The 25,363-nt window shown below is 36.5% G+C and overlaps 1 protein-coding gene across 7 annotated transcripts in view; it reads right to left on the bottom strand.

The window, feature by feature from the left end:
* Positions 1-25,363, bottom strand: part of VPS54 (VPS54 subunit of GARP complex) — a 126,819-nt gene that overhangs the window by 71,122 nt on the left and 30,334 nt on the right. For 2 of the 7 annotated variants that reach the window (XM_034953253.3, XM_034953254.3), the window contains exons 2-6: positions 20,487-20,642; positions 18,275-18,516; positions 8,809-8,887; positions 5,629-5,663; positions 2,500-2,631 (exon numbers count right to left, since the gene is read on the bottom strand). In XM_034953253.3, coding sequence (XP_034809144.1) covers positions 2,500-2,631; positions 5,629-5,663; positions 8,809-8,887; positions 18,275-18,516; positions 20,487-20,622 — 624 coding nt within the window. In that variant the 5' untranslated portion in view covers positions 20,623-20,642. Of the gene's footprint in view, positions 1-2,499; positions 2,632-5,628; positions 5,664-8,808; positions 8,888-11,629; positions 18,247-18,274; positions 18,517-20,486; positions 20,643-25,363 lie in introns of those variants that run through there. The other 5 variants (XM_034953256.3, XM_055107897.2, XM_055107898.2 and 2 more) reach the window with 3 other exon arrangements.

Below are 25,363 nucleotides of genomic sequence, written 5' to 3'. Positions count from 1 at the left end.
ATGGACTTCTAAAACTTGTTTTGCCTTTTCTTCCTTTCTAACTGCATATGCCTTTTTTGGCTATATTATCTTTCCATTATTCACCCATTTTTTTACTTTGAGATTTTTTTAACCCACAGCTCAGACTTCGGGCATTATCTCTGAATGTCTTGGGATAATTCACAGTTTCAAAGGGTTAATGAACTTTCAACATTTAGGTCTCATAAGATTAGAAGAGACTATTTGGTCATCAAATCTGTTTCCCTAAGGAAACACAGAGTATCATTCATATCTTCAATAATGCTCCTTCAATAATCTTACAATATCTAAATAGGTTACAAACAAGAAATTTTTCCACAGTTTAAATCTTGAGTTTATGCCCTTTTGCTCTTTCATCTTCAATATGGCTGTTCATTTATTCACTAAAAAAGCAAAATGGGCACAAATGTACTAGGGTAAATTGCAAGGTAACATGGACTCAATTCCCAGAATAGTAAATGGAGAATAGATAACTTTAGGACAGTGCTACCCAGAATGTGATTTATATGCTGCTGCCAATCTGTGGATTGTTTAACAGGGCCATAATAAAATAAAGAATTTTGCTAGAAAGTAAATGAACTACATCATTAAGCACACTATATTTTTTTCAGACTTTCTTAATGAAGTAAGCAGTGCAGTGATTTGCATTCCAGTGCAAACTCCTTATTTTACTGCAGACCAGCACTTTGCATAATACAATAGAATACAAATTTCTTTAATTCTAGTTATAGCATCCTTGCTCTTAAAAGCGAACATGATAAACCAGCTGTTGTCCATCATAAAAGGAGTTTGAAAGTGCTCTCTTGGAATCCTGTCTTCTATTCCTATTCTAAGAACAGAGCAGAACGAAAAGGAGTCAGAATGTAAATATAGCAAATCTGATTCTGCAATTTACAAATAAAAAAAAATTCCATTATTTTAGTCACTTTAAACATTCAGCATAAGAAAAGCATTTGAGTCTCAAAGATTTTTTGAATTTTCAATAATCCACTGATTTACTCTTTTCAAGGCATAACATTTTTATAGTTTATTTCCTATTAAAATGCTATAAAGGAAATAATTTTTAAATTATCTGTATTAAAAGTACCTGTATAGATTGATGAGACTTTTACTGGCTTTTGCTGTTTTTCTCTTTTTAAGGTATTATTCTCTCAGGGCATATACTTAGAATATGAAAGCCTGTGTCATGAGCAAGCCTGTGTCTCTAAACCCATGGTTTTCGTCAGATTTATCAATTTGTTCTTATGCATGGAAAAACCCTTTTATAGGTGAAAATGTTGCCAAAGGAAAAAGCTCATTTTCGTTTTCAATTGTGAGAAAAGGAATACTCATGATTCCTTCCCCACATTTCTTCTTCTCTCCTCCCCAAGCTAGTCTTTTCTTCAGTTCCTGATGAGGACTGAACCCGATATTATTGATGTCTTCCTGAGACAAGCTTTCAGATTGCCAGGGGATATCACTAAAGTAAAACAAAATCACTACTTCTCATTTTAAGAACTACCTTCAGTTTTAGACGAGCTCTAAACTGAATGCTAAGAAAGAACAGAGATCAAATGTCTTTAGAAGACTCTTGATAAGTAAATTATATTTAAAGATCTAAATATTAAATGACTTTCAAGGTGTTGACTTCTGGACTATGACATTGTAAAACGTAAAGAACTGCTGACTAGTAACATGTAAAAGACTAGGCTTTGCAAAGCTACAAAAACAATAGGAATATTGTATTCTTTAAGATATTTTTGTTTCAAAATAATCATCCCTAGGTGAAAATGAAAAACAGTACCTCGGAAAATATTGGTTTTCTGTGCTTTAAATCATTCTTACAAAATTAGCCAATGTGGGGCTGGGCACGGTGGCTCACATCTGTAATCTCAGCACTTTGGGAGGCCAAGGTGGGCAGATCATGAGGTCAGGAGTTGGAGACCAGCCTGGCCAACATGGTGAAACCCCATCTCTACTAAAAATACAAAAAATTAGCCAAGCATGGTGGCACGCACCTGTAGTCCCAGCTACTTGGGAGGATGAGGAAGGAGAATTGCTTGAACCCAGGAGGTGGAGGTTGCAGTGAGTGGAGATCGTGCCACTGCACTCCAGCCTGGGCAACAGAGCAAGACTCCGTCTCAAAAAAATAAAAATAAAAATAAATAAAATTAGCCAGTATGTAAATAAAATATCTGGGACAAATGCAAAGCAATTTATTGTGTTAGCTAATATAGCCTTTCAATTAAAATTCCATCAACTGCTCTTTCAGGTAAGAAGCACTCAAATAGTAAGTTTTTCCTTGTTCATCTGCACAACTTGTGTTCCATCGAAACAAAATGCTGTTAGTTTATCAGTTAAGATTGGGAGGCTTATAGTTATCAGTAACAACAAAAATGAATTTAAAAGTACAGCTTACTAAATAACTAAATCTGAACCCAAGCAAACAGTACCGCTTAACTAGAATAGTTTCCTACATGGAAAAAGTCAAAAAGAAATTACCTTTTCTTGAAGCAACTTTGAGGAAGCTGCATCACGATTTCCTTTTCCACCAGCAGTATTAAAATGAGACCATGGTAAAACTGAATTAAAAGTTAAGGAATCATCCAAGGCAAAATCTGGTTTCATAAAAATCTATTAAAAAAATGCATTTCCCTCAATTAGATAAGTATTTTCTTTATACCCATTATCGCTTCTAACATCATGATCATTAAACAAAATTAACGTGGATCTTGAGTATCAATAGCAAAAGCAAGTGATAACAGTTGAGTTCTTTACACAAATATCTATAAGAAAAATGTGTAAATTTCTCACCAAGCTTAAAATACTCATAAAAGATACAAAATGTTTTTTGCTTTTACCAATGGAGATGGTCATTCTATTACTACATGATCATACTCACTCATGCAGTCCTACAGGTACATACCAGAGGCAGATCTAATACTCATCCTAAAATTTCCACATTCTTTCCCACTGATAGTTTTTAAAATGCCAAATATCAATTTCTCTAACCTATATTTCTATTTTCTCCTGCTCAAAATTGTTTTAAAATTAGTTTAGATTAAGCATACAATAAATATTAAAACCAAAACAAATTCAATTTTATGAATAGACTACTCTTCCCTTACATATCACGACCAGCTAGGCAATAAGGCCTACCCGTTATATTTTGTAAATATACCTTGAATCTCTGCTTTCCTGTATTTCCACAGCATTCAGTAGTTCAGCTCTTCAATAGCTATTTACTGATATCCTTCCCTAATCTATCCCCTATACTACTGTTAGAGATACTCCTCTACAATGTCAAGTATAACTGTATTAACTTCCCTGTTTAAAACTCTCAATAGATTCCCATGACCCACAGACCAAACTATTTAGAATGGCATCCAAAACCCTTCATTGTTTTTCTGGACCCACTTACCTCTTTGTATCTTGTCACTCCCACTATTTACCCATTACACTCTAGCAATATTCAATTCTCTTCCATACTCTTATTCTTTTTACAATGAGTGTATTAATACATAAAGTATGCATATCTTTATATACATACTTCTGGCCTAGAATGCCTTTTCTTGTACATCTTCCTGAAGAACATGACCCAATCAAAAGTGCAAATGTGTCCTTGTGCATGACATAATGACTCCCATCTCTGAACACAAATATATCATGCATACTTAATTATTTACCTCATACTTTATAGAAATTATTTATTTAGTATGCATATCTCCCTCTGGAGACCATATGTTCTTGCAGGGTTAAATTTATAGCTTATTTTTGTATCTCTAACACCTAGCATAGGCCCTAAAACATGGTTTAATCAATTTATGTACTTATTTATATGCTATATTTACTGATTTATTTTACCTATATACAAAAATTAGAATGAATATGGTAGAAAAAAAATCTAGAGACATGAGTAAATTTTCTAATCCCTGCTTTGGTATTATAACTGAAAGTATTGATTAATTCAATAAATATTTACTGACTACTTCTGATGCTAGGCACTGAGGGAGAAACAAAGATAATTTATTAAAGAGACCCCAATCTCATGAAGCTTCAATCCAAGGGATGTGATAAAACATGTATATAAAATATTATAAGGAGACTGGGCCCAGTGGTTCATGCTTGTAATCCCAGCACTTTCGGAGGCCAGGTGGGCGGATCACTTGAAGTCAGAAGTTTGAGACCAGCCTAGCCTGGCCAACGTGGCAAAACTCCGTCTCTTCTAAAAATACTAAAATTAGCCAGGCCTGGTAGCAGGCGCCTGTAATCCCAGCTACTCAGGAGGCTGAGGTAACAGAATTGCTTGAACCTGGGAGGCGGAGGTTGCAGTGAGCCAAGATTGTGCCACTGCACTCCAGCCTGGGCGACAGAGAGAGACTCTGCCTCAAAAAAAAAAAAAAAAAAATCTTATAAGGAGAAGAGGGACAAATCCTTAAAGGGGTAGCAGAGGGATGAGGGAAGAGTCCCAGATAAAATGTTATGGGAATTTGGCAAAAGGGCCAATTATCTTCTGTTGGAAAGAACAAGAAAGTACCCATGTAAAGCTGCCATTTTAAGCAAAAGATTACAGAGAATTAGATATGGGAAGATGAGGGAAAAGTCTTCCAGGATCAAGAAACAGTGTAAATAAAGCACAGAGCCATCAAAAAAAAGTTTGGCTGAAGTAAAGAATGTGTAAAGATTACATGAAGTGAACATTGAGCCTTAAATGACAAACTTTGAGTTTTATTTTGTAGGATCAAATAAATGATATAAATGATATCCTTCTACCTTTTTTGTGTCTTTCATCTTCTCTTTCTTATCCTAAAGAACAACTGTCACAGACCTATTTGAGAATCTGATGAAGGTAACTGACTCTCTTCCCAGAAAAAAATGGATTATACATCTCGACAAAATTTTTCATACAAAGTAAGTATCTCTTAATAATTTGAAGAGGTTGAATGATCAGCAAAATTTTTTTAATGGAAAGATTTTAAAATATTTGTAGGTTTCAGTGATGAGAAAGAGACTGATGATGCAAAAGAGAAAAAACACCATAAATATACATCATTTTTATTTGTCAATTAAAAACATTTTTTCATTAAAAAAAAAAAAAAAAAAAAAGGCCAGGCATGGTGGCTCACACCTGTAATCCCAGCACATTGGGAGGCTGAGGTGGACGGATCACTTGAAATCAAGAGTTCAAGACCAGCCCGGCCAACACGGTGAAAACCCATCTCTACTAAAAATACAAAACAAAAAAAGTAGCTGGGCATGGTGGCATGCACCTGTAATCCCAGCTACTCAGGATGCTGAGGCAGGAGAATCACTGGAACCCAGGAGACGGAGGTTACAGTGAACTGAGATCGCACCACTACACTCCAGCCTGCGAGAAGGAGCAAGATTCTGTCTAAGTTAAGAGAAAGAACAGAAAAGCAGAAAGAAAAAGAAAGAAAGACAGAAAAGACAGAAGGAAGGAAAGAAAAAAAGAAAAGAATGAGAAAGAAAGAAGAAAAGTGATGCCCCACAAGAGACAAAGTAGCCAAAGGGTCAAAAAAAAAAAAAAAAAAGCCAAATGAAATCTGCTTGTAAGGCAAAATTAAAGATCAAATATTATAAGGCAATTTTCTCATGTTTAAGCTTTGTTACCTTAGGTACTTGCTCCAGATCTGTCCTGGATTTATCTATTTAAAAAAGAAGGGAAATATTATTTTTAAAACTTGTTTTCATTTTAACTCCATAAAATACATTTTGACAGATTCAGTACTGTACTGGGTCACATCCAAATAACTAAAGTTTATTCCTTCAACAAATATCTATCAAGCACCTATTACATGCCTAGTAGTAGGCAAAGCGCTGAACAAAACAATGTTTCAGGTAATTGTAATCAATTATATAGCAGCAATAAAACAGCAAAATACATCTCAAATCTTTTTAATCAGACATAAAAGGCTTTATGCTATCTCAGTGGTCCCCAACCCCCGGGCCATGGCCCGTTAGGAACCGGGTTGCACAGCAGGAGGTGAGCAGTGGGCACAAGCAAAGCTTCATCTGTATTTACAGCCAGTCCCCATCAATCACATTACCGTCTGAGCTCCACCTTCTGTCAGATCAGTGGTGGCACTAGGTTCTCATAGGAGCACAAACTCTAATGTCAACTGCACATGTCAGAGATCTAGGTTGTGCCCTCCTTATAAGAATCTAATGCCTGATGATCTGTCACTGTCTCCCATCTCCCCCAGATGGGACCATCTAGTTCCCGGAAAATAAGCTCAGGGCTCCCACTGACTCTCCATTATGATGAATTGTATAATTATTTCATTATATTTTACAATGTAATAATAGTAGAAATAAAGTGCATAATAAAGGTTCATCCCAAAACTATCTCCCCCCAAACCCCTTGGTCTATGGAAAAATTGTTTTCCATGAAACCAGTCTCTGGGTGCCAAAAAGATTGAGGACTGCTGTGCTATCTTTTTAAGTTTTGGTAAGACTGAATATGGCATGCTATGTAATTTTTAAAAATGAATTAAATTCTAAAGTAGGAATATTGTTTTTATTGTTTAAAAGATCTATCATCCCATCCAGAATTTCTTATGATCAAAGGTTGCTTTTTTATACTATATTAATTTTCTTCTCAGACATCTTAAGGCTGAGATACACACTTACCTTCAAATGAACCTACTTTACTTTCATCCTGCCAATCCAAACTCAGATAAGGTACTACTCTCCTCTTCAAAACCAATCTTTCTGCACTTAGACTCCATTGCCTCCTGCCTCTGCTGTGAGCTTGGTTAATCAGTTTACTCCATCTCGGTATCTTCAGCCTCTTCCCTTGTACTAGCTCTCTTATCTTTGTATATAAACATGCTCAGTTCTTTCCCATTAAAAAAATATATATATATATACACACACACACACACACACATATTCATATATATATATATATATATATATATATATAGAAAAAGATAAAACCCAGGCCAGGACCAGGTTGAGGGAAGGGCAGGACCTCAGATGCAAAAGCACTCACTCTCAGGGATAGTCAAATGCCTCTCTTACCTGATCTAGTCCTGGCCATGAAAAAATATTCTTCCACTCTGTTCCCTGTAGTCAATAATCTATCTCAAATCTTCTAGTGACATAATACTGGTAGTCTACATTTCTTTCTCTTGTACTCACTCCTTAATATATAGTATTGAGGTTTCTGAAACTGCCATAAATGCTCTAAGATCTCCTGATTGCCAAAATAAAGGAGACTTCTCAGTGTACAAATTGATCTATCCCTGAACTATTCTGACATTATAGACCAACTAACTGTTCTTACTTTCTGAAATCCTCACTAGCTTTAACTTTTAAGGTGCAATTCTCTCTTGGTTGACTTTCCTATCTCTCTGACCACTTTTTGTCTCCTTCACAGGTATCTCATCTTCTGTCTGCCCCTTAAATGCGACAGCTTAATTAGTGCTCCATCACCAGTCGTTTTCTTCTCACTATTCACATCTTCCCTGGGCAATCTCACCCAACGTCCTTGGATTCAACTACCATGCTATTGTCCAGCATACCTGTCTATGATGATGTCTACCATACCTACATCTTCAGCCTAAATCTTCAACCTGAGCTCCAGGTTGCCAAAAAGGCATGTTCTTCACTGAAAATCTGCAACTAAACTTGCCTCCATCTCCCTCAAAATTCCTCCTCCTATATTGCCTCTCTCACTGAATTGCACTGTCACCCACCCAGTTGTCCAAGCAAGAAACCTGGGAATTGTCCTTGAATCATTTTGCTCCATTACCAATAACTGGCCACCAAAACCTGTGTCTCAATCTCTGAGTTACTTCTCAAAGGCCTAATTCCCTCTCCATCTCCACTGTAACTGTTACTGGAATATCATTTCTCATTTGTGTTACTGCAGTAGCCTCCAACTGTCTCCTTGCCTCTAGTCTAATCATCATCCCATAATTCACTATCCACAACTATTTTCACATAAATGTATAATCATAAATCTGATCATGCCTAGTTAAAACTATTATGTAGCTTTACAGTGTCTTCAGAAAAGGTAAAATTCCTTACCACAGCATATAAGGTTCTTCATGATCTGACCCCTGCCTATGCTTCAGTCTCATCTCTTGCTCCCAGTAGAACCAATATATTAAACTCTTACAATTCCTTGAATATTCTGTTCTCTCTTTATTCTATGGCTTTGTATAAACTATTCCCTTTTCTTGGAATGCCTTCTCCCACATAAATGTTTCAAACTAACGACTTTAAAACACATGTAATCACTGTCAACTCTAGGAATGCTTCTAAAGCTAAGTTAGGCATGTTATAAAACATTACCACACTGAACTTACTCTTTAATATACAGTGATACAATTATTGGTTTCTTTCTTTAAACTTATTCAGGAGAACATCAGTTCTTTGAGGACCAAAGCTACTTTTTACTTATCTATAGATTTACTTTAGGGTATCACTACGTTACTGTTCTCAAACTCATAGGCTCAAGCAATCCTCCCACCTCAGCCTCCCAAGTAGTTGGGACTACACACATGTGCCATCATGTCTAGCTTACTCATCTATTTTTAAGCAACAAGGAACATACCAAGCACGAAGATATCCAATCAATATTTGTTGAACTAAAGGATTATACTACTATCAGATCTACTTTTTCTCTTAGAAGTTCTTAGAAAATATTATAATCATAGGTTATAAAAATTTTACTAGAAATAAAAATTATAGATATAATAGGCAATAAGGTCCCAAAATAAAGATTTTGTTCACTAATATTTATGCTATGCTTTATTATCTATAAATAACACATATTCATACCATGAGTATGTAAAAGAGTCCTTTCGAAGGTATCTTTAGGAGGACAAATATTCTTGCATCTCTCATGAATCTTCTCTCTCTAATAAAAAGACAAATAACATCATCAATGTATGTGTAAACATGAGTATTCAAAGCATGAAAGTGTTTTGCAACAGAATATCAGAATATGCCAAATTAGTCCTACGACTTTTAATATGAAATCACTAGCCTCCTGAACTTAAATACAAGCAACAAGTGTGCTTAATAAACCAAATACCTCTATGAGATCTATGCACATCTATATACCTACATCCATTCCATCTCATATAATTATAGTAAAATCTCCATATTTAGAATAAAGTGAGAAAGCAAATGGAAAATATTTATGTATCAATTAGGAGAATAATTTGAATCAAGAAAGAAAATTCAAAAACCTATATATCTAAGATAGAAAGAAATTAGGCCAGGTGCGGTAGCTCACACCTGTAATCTCAGCACTTTCAGAGGCCGAGGCGGGCCGATCACCTGAAGTCAAGAGTTCAAGACTAGCCTGGCCAACATGGTGAAACCTTGTCTCTACCAAAAATTAGCCAGGAGTAGTGGTGCACACCTGAAATCCCAGCTATTGGGGAGGCTGAGGCACAAGAATCACTTAAACCCAGGAGGCAGAGGCTGCAGTGAACCGAGATCGTGCCATTGCACTCCAGCCTGGGTGGCAGAGTGAGACTCTATCACAAAAAAAAAGAAAAAAAGGAAAGAAAGATAGAAATTAGTTATTGACATGTTCTGAATCAAAAAAAAAAAAATCTCACTCTGATTTAGAATTAGATGACCACTAACAATGTTATTATCTTTTCAGAGATATCACCAAAAGGATACCTGAGAAAGTGAAGTGTGGTAACAAGAAAAGCAGCAGGCCAGCAGTGTTCAGAGTTCTGGTAGCAATTCTATCAGTTACTACAGGACTGTTTTCCAAAGTGGCCATACCACTTTTCATTCCCACCAGCAATAAATAAGAGTTCCTGTTGTTCTACATCCTTGTCAACATTTGGTGTTGTCAGTGTTTTAGATTTTTGCTATTCTAATAGATATGTAGTGGCATCTCATTTTAATTAGGAATTCCCTAATGACATTTGATATTTAGCATCTTTTTATATGCTTATTTGCCATCTGCATTATCTTCTTTGGTGAGGTATTTAGATCTTTTGCTCATATTTTTTAAGGAAAAATATATATAACATAAAATTTATCACGTAAAATTATTTGCTATGTTGACCATCTTTTCATGTGCTAATTGCACACTTCTATATCTTTTTTTGGGAAAAGGTCTATTCAAAGTCCTTTACTCATTTAATTTGGCTGTTTGTTTTGTTGTTGTTGAGTTTTAATTCCTTTGTTTATTTCTGGTACCAGTCCCTTTTTGTTTTTTGAGACAGGGTCTAGTTCTGTTGCCCAGGCTAAAGTTGCTCGCTGTAACTTCAAATTTCAGGGCTCAAGCAATCTTTCTGCCTCAGCCTCCAGAGCAGCTAGGACTACAGGTGCACACCACCATGCCTGACTAATTTTTCTAATTTTTTCTTGTAGAGATGGGTTCTCACTATGTTGCCCAGGCTGGTCCTGAACTCTTGGTCTCAAGTGATTCTTCCACCTCCACCTCCCAAAGTGCTGGGATTACAAGGTGTAAGCCACCACACCTGACCACCAATCCTGTATCAGATATGTGTTTTGTAAGTATTTTCTCCCAGTCTTTGGCTTGTTTTTTCATTCTCTTAAAGGTGTCTTTCACAGAGTAGAACTTTTTAATTTTAATGAAGTTCAACTTTTCAATTTTTTCTTTCATGGATTGTGCTTTTCTTTCATATCTAAAAAGTCATTACCAAACCCAAGGTTACCTAGATTTTCTCCTATGTTATCATCTAGAAGTTTTATAGTTTTGCATTTTACATTAAGGTCTATCATCAACTTTGAGCTAATTTCCATGAATAGTGCAAGGTGGTATGTGTCTATATTCTTTCTCTTTGGTATGTGGATGTATAGTTGTTTCAGTACCATTTGTTCAAACAACTATCCTTTCTCTACTGAATTACCTTTGCCCCTTTGTTAAAAATCAGTTGATTGTATTTGTGTGGGTCTATTTCTGGGTTCTCTGTTCCACTGACCCATATGTCTGTTCTTTCACCAATATGACATTGTCTTGATTACTGTAGCTTTATAGCAAAACTTCAAACTGAGTGGTATCAGTCCTCCAGCTTTGTTCCTCTTTTAATACTGTGTTAGCTATTCTGGGTCTTTTTCTACATAAGCTTTAGAGTCAGTTTTCAATATCCACGAAACCAACTGCTAGGATTTTAATCAGGATTATGTTGACTCTATTGATCAAGTTGGGAAAAAGAGACACCTTGACAATATTGAGCCTTCCTATCCACATATATGAACTATCTCTCCATTTATTTAGATATTTAATTTCTTTCATCAGTCTTGTGGTTTTCCTCAGATAGATCTTATATCTATTTAGATTTATACATAAAGCCTTCATTTTCTTTGATGCTAATGTAAATGGCATTGGGTTTTTAATTTCAAATTCCAATTGTTCACTGCTGGTATATAAGAAAGTAATTAACTTTTATATATTAACCTTGTATCTTGCAAGCTTACTACAGTCACTTATTAGTTCCAGGAGTTTCTTTTTGGATTCTTTGGGATTTTCCACATAGACAATCATTTCATCTGGAAACAGTTTTACTTCTTCCTAATTTTTATATATTTTATTTCCTTTTCTTGACTTATTAGTTAGGACTTCCAAGACAATGTTAAAAGAAACAGTGACAGGGGACATCCTTACCTTGATCCTGTTCTTAGTGGGAAGCATCTAGTTTCCCCATTAGCTATAGAGTTTTTGTAGATTTTTTTTTTCTTTTTTGAGACAGAGTCTCACTCTGTCACCCAATCTGTAGTGCAGTGGCGTGATCTTGGTTCACTGCAACCTCCACCTCCTGGGTCCAAGTGATTCTCATGCCTCAGCCTCCCAAGTAGCTGAAATCCCCATTGCAAAATTATAACTGAGACAGTGAAAGAGATCTGACCTAACCAACTCCATCTTGCTTCTAACCTCCAAGCTGTTCTTGTCCATTCTTGGGCATAGGGTGAACTAACTTTGGGAGGAACTTAGCTTATAGTTTAAAACAAAGATGATAACAGTCCTTTCCCAAAACAAACCACCTTCTTGCCTGGGGGCTAGACTACCTTTGTTGGACTAACAAATTAGCCACAAGATTAGAAATTACGGTTTAGGAGTCGAGTCATGCAACTGGAGACTACAAGATTCTGACCCTCCCCCTAAACTGCTCCTAAGATCCATGCTTGAGATATTTTGCAGACCCTGTACTTGACGGATCAGCTGGTACCACCCAGATCAATAAACTGCCTCATTTGATCTTGTTGGCCCCACCCAGGAACTGACTCAGCACATGGAGATGGCTTCTCCCTATGATATCATCGCTGACCTGACCAATCAGCACTGCCGGCTCACTGGATTCCCCTTACCCACCAAGTTGTCCTTAAAAACTCTGATCCTCGAATGCTCGGGGAGACTGATTTGAGTAATAACAAAACTCTAGTCTCCCACACAGCCAGCTCTGTGTGGATTATTCATTCTCTATCACAATTCCCCTGTCTCAGTACATCAGCTGCCTAGGCAGCAGCAGGCAAGGTGAACCCATTGGCAATTACATAGCTGGGATTACAGGCATGCGCCACCATGCCCAGCTAAATTTTGTGTTTTTAGTAGAGATGAGTTTCACCACGTTGGCCAGGCTGGTCTCAAGTCCTGGCCTCAAGCATCCTGCCGAAGTGCTGGGATTACAGGTGTGAGCTGACACACCCGGTACATTCTTTATCAAGTTAAAGAAATTTCTTCCTGTTCCTAGTTTGCTGAGAGTTCTTTTTTTTAAAAAATAATGAATAGCCAACACGGGCAGACTGCTTGAACTGAGGAGTTTGAGACCAGCCTGGACAACATGGCAAAACCCCGTCACTACAAAATATGCAAAAATTAGCCAGGCGTGGTGTTGTGGTGGTGCTCGCCTGCAGTCCCAGCTACTTGGGGGGTGCTGAGATGGGAGGATTGCTCGAGCTGGGAGGTTGAGGCTGCAGTGAGCTGTGATCCTGCCACCGCACTCCAGCATGGGCAACAGAGCGTGACCTTGTCTCAAAAAAACAAACAAACAAACAAAAAAACACACAAGAGGTCTAAAGTTTTCTTTCCTTATAATGCTTTTGTCTGATTTTAGTATTAGCTTCATGACAGCCTCACCAAATGCATTAGTAAGTATGTCCTTAGCTTCTATTTCCTGAAATAGATTATAAATAATTGGTATAATTTCCTACTGAAATGTTTGGTAGAATTCACCAAGGAACCCATCTGGGCCTGGTGATTTCTGCTTTGAGCAGTATGATTGATTCAATTTCTTTAATAAATATAGGCCTATTCAGAATATTTATTTTTTGTTGTGTAAGCTTTGGTAAATTGTGTCTTTCAAAATAAATTGGTCCATTTCACCTAGGCTATCAAATTTCTGGGCATAGAACTGTTCACAATATTCTCTTATTATCCTTTTAATGTCTGCGGGATCAGTAGAAACAGCCCCTCTTTCATTTTTGATACTAGTAGCTTATATCTTCTCTTTTTCTTTTTTTTTTTTTGAGACGGAGTCTTGCTCTGTCGCCCAGGCTGGAGTGCAATGGCACGATCTCAGCTCACTGCAACCTCCGCCTCCCAGGTTCACGTGATTCTCTTGCCTCAGCCTCCCAAGTAGCTGGGATGACAGGTGCCTACCACCATACCCAGCTAATTTTTGTATTTTTAGTAGAGATGGGGTTTCATCATGTTGGCCAGGCTGGTCTCGAACTCCTGGCCTCAGGTGATTCACCTACCTCAGCCTCCCAAAGTGCTGGGATTACAGGCATGAGCCACCATGCCTGGCCTTCTCTTTTTTCTTAATCTAGCTAAATGTTTATCAGTTTTATTGATCGCAAAGAACTAGCTTTTGCTTTTGTTGATTTTCTCTACTGATTTGCTATTGTCAATTTCCCTGATTTCTGCTCTAATTTTTATTACTGCTTTTCTTCTGCTTAATTTGGATTAAATTTGCTCTTCTTTTGATAACTTCCTAAGGTAGAAGCTTGGATTATTAATTTTAAATTTTCTTCTTAAGCATTCAATGAAGCCTTCAGTGCTTATTTAAGCAAGACTTCCTTGAAGCCTTACTTCCCTTGCATCCCACACATTTTTATAAGTTTGTATCAGCATTTCTTTAAGCTCACTGATTTCTTCCCCTGCCACTTCAAGTCTATTAATGAACTCATCAAAAGCATTCTTCATTTCTGTTATACTATCTTTGATTTGTAGCATTTCCTTTTGATTCTTAGCTTCCATCTCTCTGCTTACATCTGTTCTTGCATGTTGTCCATGTTTTCCACTACAGCCCTTAGTATATTAAACATAGTTACTTTGAGTACCCAGTTTGATCATTCCAACATCACAACCGCATCTGAGTCTGATTCTGATACTTGATCTGTCTGTTTAAACAGTGTTTTCTGTCTGGTATGCACTGTAATGTTTTGCTGAAAGCCAGATATGATATACCAAAGTTAAAAAGAACTGAGGTAAATAGGCCTTTAGTATGAAGTTTTGTTTATCTGGCTAAGAGTTAGGCTTTATTTACTGATTGCTATAGCTGCAGGTGTCAGAGGCTAAAATTTCCACTGGTGTCCTTGTTTTTCACCTCTCCTACTATCTTCAGGTTTCTCTGCAGACCTCTTAAATAACGTCTGAGACATGTAGTCCTTTCCGTTGTATTCTCATTATTCAAGCACCCCACTGATGTGGTGGTAATGCGTGAAGGGAGGGGAAGTATTCTATGATCTTATGATTAGGTTTCAGTCTTAGTGAGCCTGTGCCCCTGGGCTGCGACCTTCACAGATGCTTCTCAGTTGTTGATTTTCAGTTTGCTAAGGTTTTTTGTTGTGAGAACAGAAGTGACAACTTCCAAGCTCCTTACGTGACAGATCAGAAGTATGTTTAGCTTTTTAAGAAACTGTCAAACTTTTTTCCAAAGGGGTTGTAGCACTTTAAATTCCCACCAGCGGTGTATGAGAGTTCCAGTTACTCCATGAAGGCTGGCAGTAGGATGAAGCAAGCAAGAAGCATACGGTACAATATTTAAGGAGGTACCCACTCTCAGATTTCAGTGCCTCTCAAATTTTGCTCACCTGCCTCACCTTATCCTAGAACCAGCCCTGTCTTCTACATCTTTACCAAAATTTGAAAGAATGTGTGTAGATTTGGAATTACTTTTTCTGTAAATGTTTGGTAGAATTCACCAGTGAAGCCATGTGGATCAGAGCTTTCTTTGTGGAAAGGTATTTAACTATACATCAGTGTAATAAATATAAAGCTATTTCAGACTTTTCTATTTCTTTTTGTTTTGTTTTTTGAGATGGAGTCTTGCTGTCGCCCAGGCTGGAGTGGAATGGCATGATCTCAGCTCACTGAAACCTCCACCTCCCAGGTTCATGGGATTCTTCTGCCTCAGCCTCCCAAGTAGCTGGGACTACAGGCGCACACCACCACACCCGGCTAATTTTTGTATTTTTAGTAGAGACGGAGTTTCACCATGTTGGCCAGGCTGGTCTCAAACTCTTGACCTCAGGTGATCTGCCCACCATGGCCTCCCAAAGTGTGGGGATTACCAGCATGAGCCACCATGCCCAGCCAGATTATCTATTTTTTCTCGAAAGAGATTTGGTATTTTGTGTCATTCAAGAAATCTGTAAATTCATCTAAGTTGTTGAATTTACTGGCACAAAGTTATGCATAAAATTTCATTATTAGGCTTTTAATCTCTGTAGAATCTGTAGTGATATCACCTTTCTTATTCTTGTTATTGGTGACTTTTATCTTCTCTTTTTTTCCTAATCAGTATTGCCAAAGGCTTATCGAGTTTATCTTCTCAAAGAATCAGCTTTTTGTTTCACTAATTTTCTCTGTTGTTTCTCTGATTTTGACTTTGGTGTTTATTCTTTCTTTTTTCTGTTTGTTTTTTTTTTTTGGAGACGGAGTCTCGCTCTGTCACCCAGGCTAGAGTGCAATGGTGCGATCTCCGCTCACTGCAACCTCAACCACCCAGTTTCAAGCTATTCTCCCACTTCAGCCTCCTGAGTAGCTGGGATTACAGACACCTGCCATCATGCCTGGCTAATTTTTTTGTATTTTTATAGAGACAGGGTTTCACCATGCTGGCCAGGCTGGTCTTGAACTCCTGACCTCAGGTGATCCACCCACCTTGGCCTCCCAAAGTGCTGGGATTACAGGCGTGAGCCAGTGCACCCAGCCATTTTTCCAGCTTCTTAAGGTGGAAGCTGAGGTCACTGATTTGAAATCATTCTTCTTTCAATAATATATGCATTCAGTGCTACAAATTTCTCCCTAAGTGCTAACTGAGCATCACCCTACAAATCCTGATATGTTGTGTTTTCATTTCCATTCAGTTCAAACTACTTTCTGATTTTTCTTTCTTCTTTGACTCACATTTTATTTAGAAGCATAAAGTTCTGGTTTCCAAATATCTGTGGATTTTCCACCAACCTTTCCATTATTAATTTCTATTTTAATTATACTGTGGTCAGAGAGCATACTGTGTATGAGGTAAAGTCTTCTAAATGTATTAAAATTTGTTTTCAAACCTAGAATATAGTCTATGTCCATAAATGTTTCATGAACACTTGAAAAAAAAGTATATTCTTCTATGTTATATGGAGTGCTCTTTCAAGTCAGGCCAGGTTGGTTAATGGTTCAAGTCTATTATAATCTTGCTGATATTCTGCTTGTCCTATTATTTATTGAAATCTCCATAATTATGAATAGCTACTTTGCCATAAAATTCTCAGCTTCTGCTTCACATGTTTTGAAGCATGCTATTAGGGGCAAAAATGTTTAAAACTGTTATGTCTTCTTGGTTAGCTGACCCTTTTATCATTATAAAATAACATTATTTATACATACTAATAGTTTTTGCTCTGAAATCTACTTTGTTATTAATACAGCCATTTCTGCTTTCTTCTGACTACTGTTAAGAATGGTATATATTTTTTCATCCTTTCAAATGCTTTTTTCTTTCTATTCAAGTTATGTTTCTTATATACAGCATATACTTGGGTCATCAGATCTCACAATTTCTGCCTTTTAATTGGGATGCTTAAACCATTTAGATTTGGTGTAACTACTGATATGATTAGGCTTAAGATTATCATCTTGAAATTTATTTTATGTCCTATCCATTCTTTTTTTTCTATTTATGGCTTTGTTTGGATTGAGAATTTTTAAAATTCCATTTCTGTCTTCCATTATTAGCTGTAATTCTTCGTTTTGCTATTTTAGTGGTCGCTTTAGGGTTTATTGTTAAACCCCTTGCTAAAAACATAGCTTTGTAAGGGAAGGAATGGATGTCAGTTTTGTTCTCTGCTGTATCCTCATGTTTAGAAGACTACCTGACACATGGAAGGCACTCAATAAATATTTGATCAATACACAAATAGAAAAACCAAATTATAGGTTACAAAGGCATATTAATGTTCATCCACTTAATCACTTAGATCTGATCATTGAAAACAGTTTTTGTGTTGTTTTCAATGATCAGATCTAAGTGATTGTTAATATGGCAATATATACACACAAAGGCAAATAAAATATATAGGTTCTGTATAAAAATATTTGATAGTAATAAAAATGAACCAGATGCTATATAGTATTAATGTTAATACAGCCATATTCAAAAAAGTGCAAAGTAAGTAAAATAAAACCAGCTAAATTCAAATTAGGCTTGCTAATGAAAAAAGTATAAAAAGGAATGGTTATAAAAATATAAATATCCCCTGTACCACTTTAATGATTTTAATTGTATTGATAACAGCCACTTACTAATAATCTGAAAATGAATTGATAGACCATCTAAAACTCTGCACTATACTCAGTTCTTGCTCTCAGACAGGGTTTAAAGTAATATATTAAGTTATAATTATGTCTGGAGATATTTTAACTATCTGGTAGAGCTAGGGTGCTCTATAGAATTGTATGCAGTGAATCAGACATAGAAACAGTAATATTCTGCCAATTTCTCAAACCTCACAAATCATCTGGACTTTATAGGCCTAACAGAATCATTTTCTCCTTGGTAAGCAGGGTAGGTTTCATGGTGAATCTTAGCATTATTTGGAATGTGTAATTCTGAAAAATCACTACTGTAAGAGAAATGTATTAAAATATATTTAAGCAAAGAATTAAATGCAACCCAGGACAGTATAATTTGTATGAACGAAAAGAATACTATAGGTTCATCAAACATTACTGGTCAAAAATCTATAATAAAGCATACTAAAAATATTTCTATTACTTTTGACCTGACTATAACTAGCCAAGATTAGATATTACCTGAGAGATTTCCTGTTGATATACTGTAAAATGTTCCTTGCTGATCTGTGGGAGGTAGAATGAAGGTATGACTTCAGTGTCCACAAAGTCCAATCCCCATGTTTTTGTGAAGAAGTCAGATTCTCTTTTTGCTAATCTAGGATCATTTAATGCTGCTGGGAGATTTACTTTGGAATGATATACAGTCCATCTATGTTGATCTGTAACTAGAGATGGGGCAACATATAAACTATGTGAATCACCTGCAAAAAGTAAACAAGAGAACTCTGTAAATGCTGTAAAATTGGTTCTATGTTTGAAAGTACACACTAGAAAACTAAAAATGCATAGATTCCATCTTACGCAAACCAACTAATCTTCCACAGTAAATGATTTAATAAAAATCAATCTGATTGAATAACCTTCAGCTGGCAGCATCAATTACTAAGGCTTTGAAAAATATGCACGAGATAAAAGATATGCAAAATTTGAGAACTTCGATTGCAGGGTGGAGTGAATAGTAAAGAAAGTCTTTCATGAATTCCTTTCCTTAATGTACAATTACTCTATCTTTTTTTTTCAACATCAGAACTATGCTGCTTTCTATTATGTATTTTCTATCCTTTAATACCCCACTGTTTTTTAGAGGTAGGCCTCTTTTCTATTATATCATGGCAGGATCTCCTAGATAAAATATCCTTTGGCTTATAATTAGGTGACATAAATGTTGCTGTGGCATTAACCATACAAGAAGGAAAAATATATACTCTATTCTATTAGTAGTGTATTTGTTCTATAAAGTTATTGTGAATATTGAATTAGCAAATATTGAACCACTGCTTGTGGGGAAACTAAAGAGTTAGGTTCCTGTGAGCCTTTGGTCACAATAGTTTCATCAACTGATCAATACATAACCTTGTTTTGTGTGTTTAAAGACGCTTTATTCAGTATACATCATTGATTCACTAACACCGAACTTGTGGCTAACAGTACTATAATTTATGCCTGAATGAAGCTTACACAACACATGTATTTTCTCCATAAGGGACATCATAGCCTTCTTGCACTTAGGAACTCCAGATAGCATTTTAGCACTGCGCTTAGGGGCAATTTAAACAGCAAAATCACCAACAAAAAGCTCCAAACATGTGGCACCAAGTAAAAACAGACCACAGAAAGAACATTAGTTTATAGTATGAGAGCTGAAACAAAAAGGCAGAGCTTTGTCTTGTTCCACTTCAGCTGGGAATGCATGTGTCAGGTATCTCAAATCTTTCACTGCTCTGCACATGACTGCAAATTACCACAAATGTGCCGCAAGTAGTGATTTGGGGATTATGAATAAATATTAAGGAGTCAGGAGAATTTGCAAATACACAATATGCAAATGATGAGGGCTGACTGTACCATGTTTTAACTAAGCAGCTTTCAATCTGTACCTTCATTTTCAACACTTTTTCAGTTTATATAAGTAATGCATGAAATACATTAAAAAAAATTTCAATTTCCTAATCATTTCCAAATGATTTTTTTTTTTTGAGAAACAGTCTCGTTCTGTCACCCAGGCTGGAGTGCACTGCAACCTCCAGCTCCCAGGTTCAAGTGATTCTCCTGCCTCAGCCTCCCAAGCAGCTGGGATTACAGGCACACGCCACCACACCCAGCTAATTTTTTATATTTTTGGTAGAGATGGGGTTTCACCATGTTGGCCAGGCTGGTGTTGAACTCCTTCCTGACCTCAAGTGATCTGCCTGCCTTGGCCTCCCAAAGTGCTGGGATTACAGGCGTGAGCCACCACGCCGGGCCCCAAATGATTTTTTTTTTTTTTTTGAGATGGAGTCTGTCTGTCACCCAGGCTGGAGTGCAGTGGCCCGATCTCAGCTCACTGCATGCTCCACCTCCTGAGTTCACACCATTCTCCTGCCTCAGCCTCCAGAGTAGCTAAGACTACAGGCACCTGCCACCACACCCGGCTAATTTTTTTTATTTTTAGTAGAGACAGGGTTTCACCATGTTAGCCAGGATGATCTCAATCTCCTGACCTCGTGAACCGCCCACCTCGGCCTCCCAAAGTGCTGGGATTACAGGCGTGAGCCACCGTGCCCGGCCCCCCCAAATGATTTTTAACATCATAAAATTTACTCTTCTAACGTTGGTATATAAAACCTGACTACTCATTTAAAGATAATAGAAATCATCAGTAAAAATCCTACAAAAAAAAAAAAAGCATTACCTGTGGGTTCCTTGGGACACACATCTGGCAGTGATGGCACAGGTCGAATGTGTTTTGACGGATCTACCTCTATTTTAAAGAAAACATCACTGCTGCTTCCTTGAGGCACTGGTGAAGAACTGTGGCTTGAAGCCATTGCATAAAATCACCACTCAACTGAAAATGAGTAAGAAATACTAATTAAGACACCGCAAATCAAAATCCAAGTATTATACATGTCACACATTTTCTTTCAAAAGCAAAAGAATTTTTCAAAATACCTCAAAGTAGGCAATTTGAATATTTGCTCCTAATTGGGAAAATTGATCACAATATTTAGTTTACTAAGATAGTTATTTGTCCCCATTTTTAAAAAAGTGAAACACCCTTAATCTTTTATTCAAAGTACAAAAAATACCAAGGTTGTACCCAACATATATTAAAGATTAAAAACACTCTATTCATTCAGCAAGTACACAGTAGTTATGCATTATAGCAAAACAGATAAGTGCATGGGTTTTGAAGTATCCCTGCTTAGGTCCATCTATGTTTACTCACTAGTGGTGAGGAAATTTACTTAACCTTTATGTATGTGTCTTTCCTCACCAGTGAAATGGAGATGAAACGAGATCTTATCTCATCAACATCCTGTTACCAATTATGAGAATGGACATAATAAGTAAAGCATTTAAAATAATGTCTGCCTCAGAGTTAGTATTCAGAGGTTACTGTCATTGTAATTATTACTATGATGTGACTGCTACATAGTAATATAATGATTAAAAAATAAATAGTAATTAAATTCTTTAAAAAGGAAGTGTCATTCTTCAAAGAGCTTGCAATTGTATTAAGTAATTAAAACAAATATATGTAAGCAAAACACAAGTTAACCTATGTCTACATTTTAAAGTAAGTACTGAAAGAATTTGTGGGGCAAGACAACATAATACAGGCTACAGGGTCAGGTAAGACTTTATAAATAAAGCAATATTGAAACTGGACACTAAAGAACATGCATTGTTTTATTACTGAAATGTTTAGAGATCACCTAGTCTAAGTTCTCTCAAAACAGAGAAGAATAGAAAGGCCCGGAAAGAATATGAGGTTTAACAAGTCTAAAAAAACAAAACAAAACAAAAAGCCAAGTTAGAAAATCTGGCAAAAAGATAAATAAGAGTAGGAAATGGGGAGCAGAGGCTGGCACAGTGGCTCATGCTTGTAAATCTCAGCACTTTGGGAGGCCAAAGCAGGCCGATTACTTGAGTCCTGGAGTTCAAGGCCAGCCTGAACGACATGATGAAACCTCGTATCTATAAAAATTACAAAAATTAGCTGGGCGTGGTGGTGCATGCCTGTAGTCCAGTTACTCGGAAGGCTGAGGTGAGAGGATTGCTTGAGCCTAGGAGGCAGAGGTTGCAGTGAGCCAAGATCACGCCACTACACTCCAGCCTGGGCAACATGGTGAGACCCCGTCTCAAACAAACAATAAATAAAAAATAAGGAGCAGAGATATGAGGCAAGAACCCGTGACAAATAGTTCATCTGTTCTAACTTCCCTCTAGTTTGCTGGAAAACTAAAAACATGTATCTGTCTCAGTACTTTCAATGCAAAGGAAACATAACCAAATATACCATTCACTGAAACCGTAAGAAACAAGCTGCTTTAAAAATACACAAAGATAAACAACTTCCTCAAGGTGCTTAAACAGAAAGCCTACGATAACATGAACAAAAGATAATGAACACTGAATAATCAATCATAAGACTAAGGAACTGACTATAGTGGAAACTGACCTGACTAAAGTGAAATGTTTACACTGGGAAGAAGTGACAAATTATATTCACACACACACACACACAGTATAGTTAAATTGTAGTTGGTTCTCTATGCAATAAGGAGATATCAGAGGTTTGGTGGCAAAAGTTCTGTGATGAAAATGTTACTTTGGGAAAATTAAGAGTCTTTGAAAGGCCTCTGTCATTTATATCCACACACATTAAGTGTATGGTTGTTTCTGTATAAAAGTTTACACATATTTAAGAGAGATAAAATACATCTTTATCTAAAGGATAATACACATACTTATCTAAAGGGTAAGAAACACTGTACAACACAGAAACACTGTGTACTAAGTGATAAAGACAATTCTACATTTAAGATAGACCATGTTAACTTTCTCATTAATCAAATAAAACAGCAAAAAACATTTTTGAAACTTTTTCTTTTTAATTTTTGTGAGTACACAGCAGGTATTTATCCTTTGTGTTACTATCAAATTATACTTTTAGTTATTTTAAAATGTACAATAAAAAATGACTTTTTACTCTAATCACCCTGTTAGGCAAGCAAATACTAGGTCTTGTTCATTCTTTCTATTTTTCTGTACCTATTAACCACCACTACCTTCTCCTCCAGGCCCCCTTCCCCCACACTTATCCTTCCAGGCCTCTGGTAACCATCACTCGAGTTTCAATTATTTTCATTTTTAGCTCTCACAAATAAGGGAGAACATGTGAAGTTTCTCATTCTGTGCCTGGCTTACATAGTGACCTCCACTTCCATCCATCTGTTGCAAATGACAAGATCTCATCCTTTTCTATGGCTGAATAGTTCTCTATTGTGTATATGTACCACATTTTCTTTACTCATTCGTCTGTTGATGGACATTTCAGCTGTTCCAAATCGAGGCTATTGTGAATACTGCTGCAATAAATATGGATATCTCTTCAATATACTGATTTCATTTATTGTATATTCTTAGGAGTGGGAATGCTGGATCATACAGCTCCATTTTCAGTTTTTTGAGGGACCTCCAAACTGCTCTCCATGGTGACTGTACTAATTTACATTACCACTAACCGTATGAGGGTTCCCTATTCTCCACATCTTCGCAAGCACTTCTTAATGCCTGTCTTTTGGATAAACGCCATTTTAACCGGGGTGAGATAGCTCATTGTACTTCTGATTTGCATTCCTCTGATGATAAATACACCCGTGTGTCATTTGCATGTTTTCTCTTGAGTAATATCTATTCAGATATTTTGCCCATCTTTTAATCAACATATTGGATTTTTATCTATAAGGTTGTCTGAGCTCCCTGTATATTCTTGTTATTAATCCCTTGACAGATGGGTAGTTTGCAAATATTTTCCTCCCATTCTGTGGGATGTCTCCTCACTTTGTTGTTTCCTTTGCTGTGCAGAAGCTTTGTAACTTGATGTGATTCCATTCGTTCATTTTTGCTTTGGTTGCCTGTGCTTGTGAGGTATTTATTCAAGAAATCCTTGCTCACTTCAATGACCTGGACATTTTCCCCAAGGCTTTCTTTTCATTGTTTCATAGTTTGAAGTCTTAGATTTAAGTCTTGCATCCATTTTATTTTTGTATATGGCGAAATAGGGTCCAGTTTCATTGTTCTATCCATGGATATCTAGTTTTCCCAGCACAATTTATTGAAGAGACTGTCCTTTTCCCCAAGATTGTCCTTTGTTAAGAATGAGATCACTGTAGATGAATGGATTTATTTCTGGGTTCTCTACTTGGTTCCACTGTTCTATGTGTCTGGTTATATGCCAATACGTTGTATAATTTGAAATCACATCATGTGGTTCTTCCAATTTTCTTTTTTTTGCATAGGATAGCTTTGTTTATTCCAAGTTTTTTGTGGTTCTATATAAATTTCAAGATTGTTTTTTCTATTTCTCTGAAGAATGTAATTGGTATTTTGATAGGGAATACACTGAATCTGTAGATTGCTTTGGTTAGTATGGACATTTTAACAATATTGATTCTTCCAATCCATGAACACAGAATATCTTTCCTTTGTGTGTGTGTTTGCCTTCAATTTCTTGAACCAACATTTTATAGCTTTCACTGAAGAGACTTTTCACTTTTTTGGTTAACTCCTAGGTATTTTATTTCTAGCTGTTGTAAATCTAGCTGTTGTTACTTTCTTGATTTCTTTTTCACATTGTTCAGTGTTGGCATATGTAAATGATACTGATTTTTGTATGCTGATTTTGTATCCTGCAACTTTACTGAATCTATCACTTCTAATCATTTTTGATGAATTCTTTAGGTTTATCCAAACATAAGATCATATAATCTACAAACAAGGATAATTTGACTTCTTCCTTTCCAATTTCGATGCTTTCTTTCTTTCTCCTGTCTGACTGCTCCGGCTAGGACTTCCAGTACTATGTTGAATAACTGTAGTGAAAGTGGGCATCCTTGCTGTGTTTCAGATTTTAGAAGAAGGGCTTTCAGTTTTTCCTCATTCAGTGTGATAACAGCTATGGGTCTGTCATACATGGCTTTTACTGTTTTGAGGAATGTTCCTTCTATACCCGGTTTTGAGGGTTTTTATTATGAAAGGATGTTTAATTCTATGACATGCTTTTTCAGAATCAATTGATATGTTTTTTCTCCTTCATTCTCTTGATATGATGTATCACCTTTGCACATGTTGAACTATCTACATTCCTGAAATAAATCCCACTTGGTCATGATGAATAATATTTTTAATTGTTGTTGAATTTGGTTTGCTAGTATTTTTGTTGAAGATTTTTTGCATCAATAGTCACAGATATGTGTTGCGGGAAGTCAGGGACCCCGAACAGAGGGACTGGCTGAAGCCATGGCAGAAGAACATAAATTGTGAAAATTTCATGGACATTTGTTAGTTCTCCAAATTAATACTTTTATAATTTCTTACGCCTGGCTTTACTGCAATCTCTGAACATAAATCGTGAAGATTTCATGGACATTTATCACTTCCCCAATCAACAATCTTATGATTTCCTATGCCTGTCTTTATTTTAATCTCTTAATCCCATCGTCTTCGTAAACTGAGGATGTATGTCACCTCGGGACCCTGTGATGATTGCGTTAACTGCAC

Source organism: Pan paniscus, chromosome 12 (genome assembly GCF_029289425.2).
Source record: "Pan paniscus chromosome 12, NHGRI_mPanPan1-v2.0_pri, whole genome shotgun sequence".
NCBI lineage: Eukaryota > Metazoa > Chordata > Mammalia > Primates > Hominidae > Pan > Pan paniscus.
This window is presented reverse-complemented; position numbering and strand designations above follow the sequence as displayed.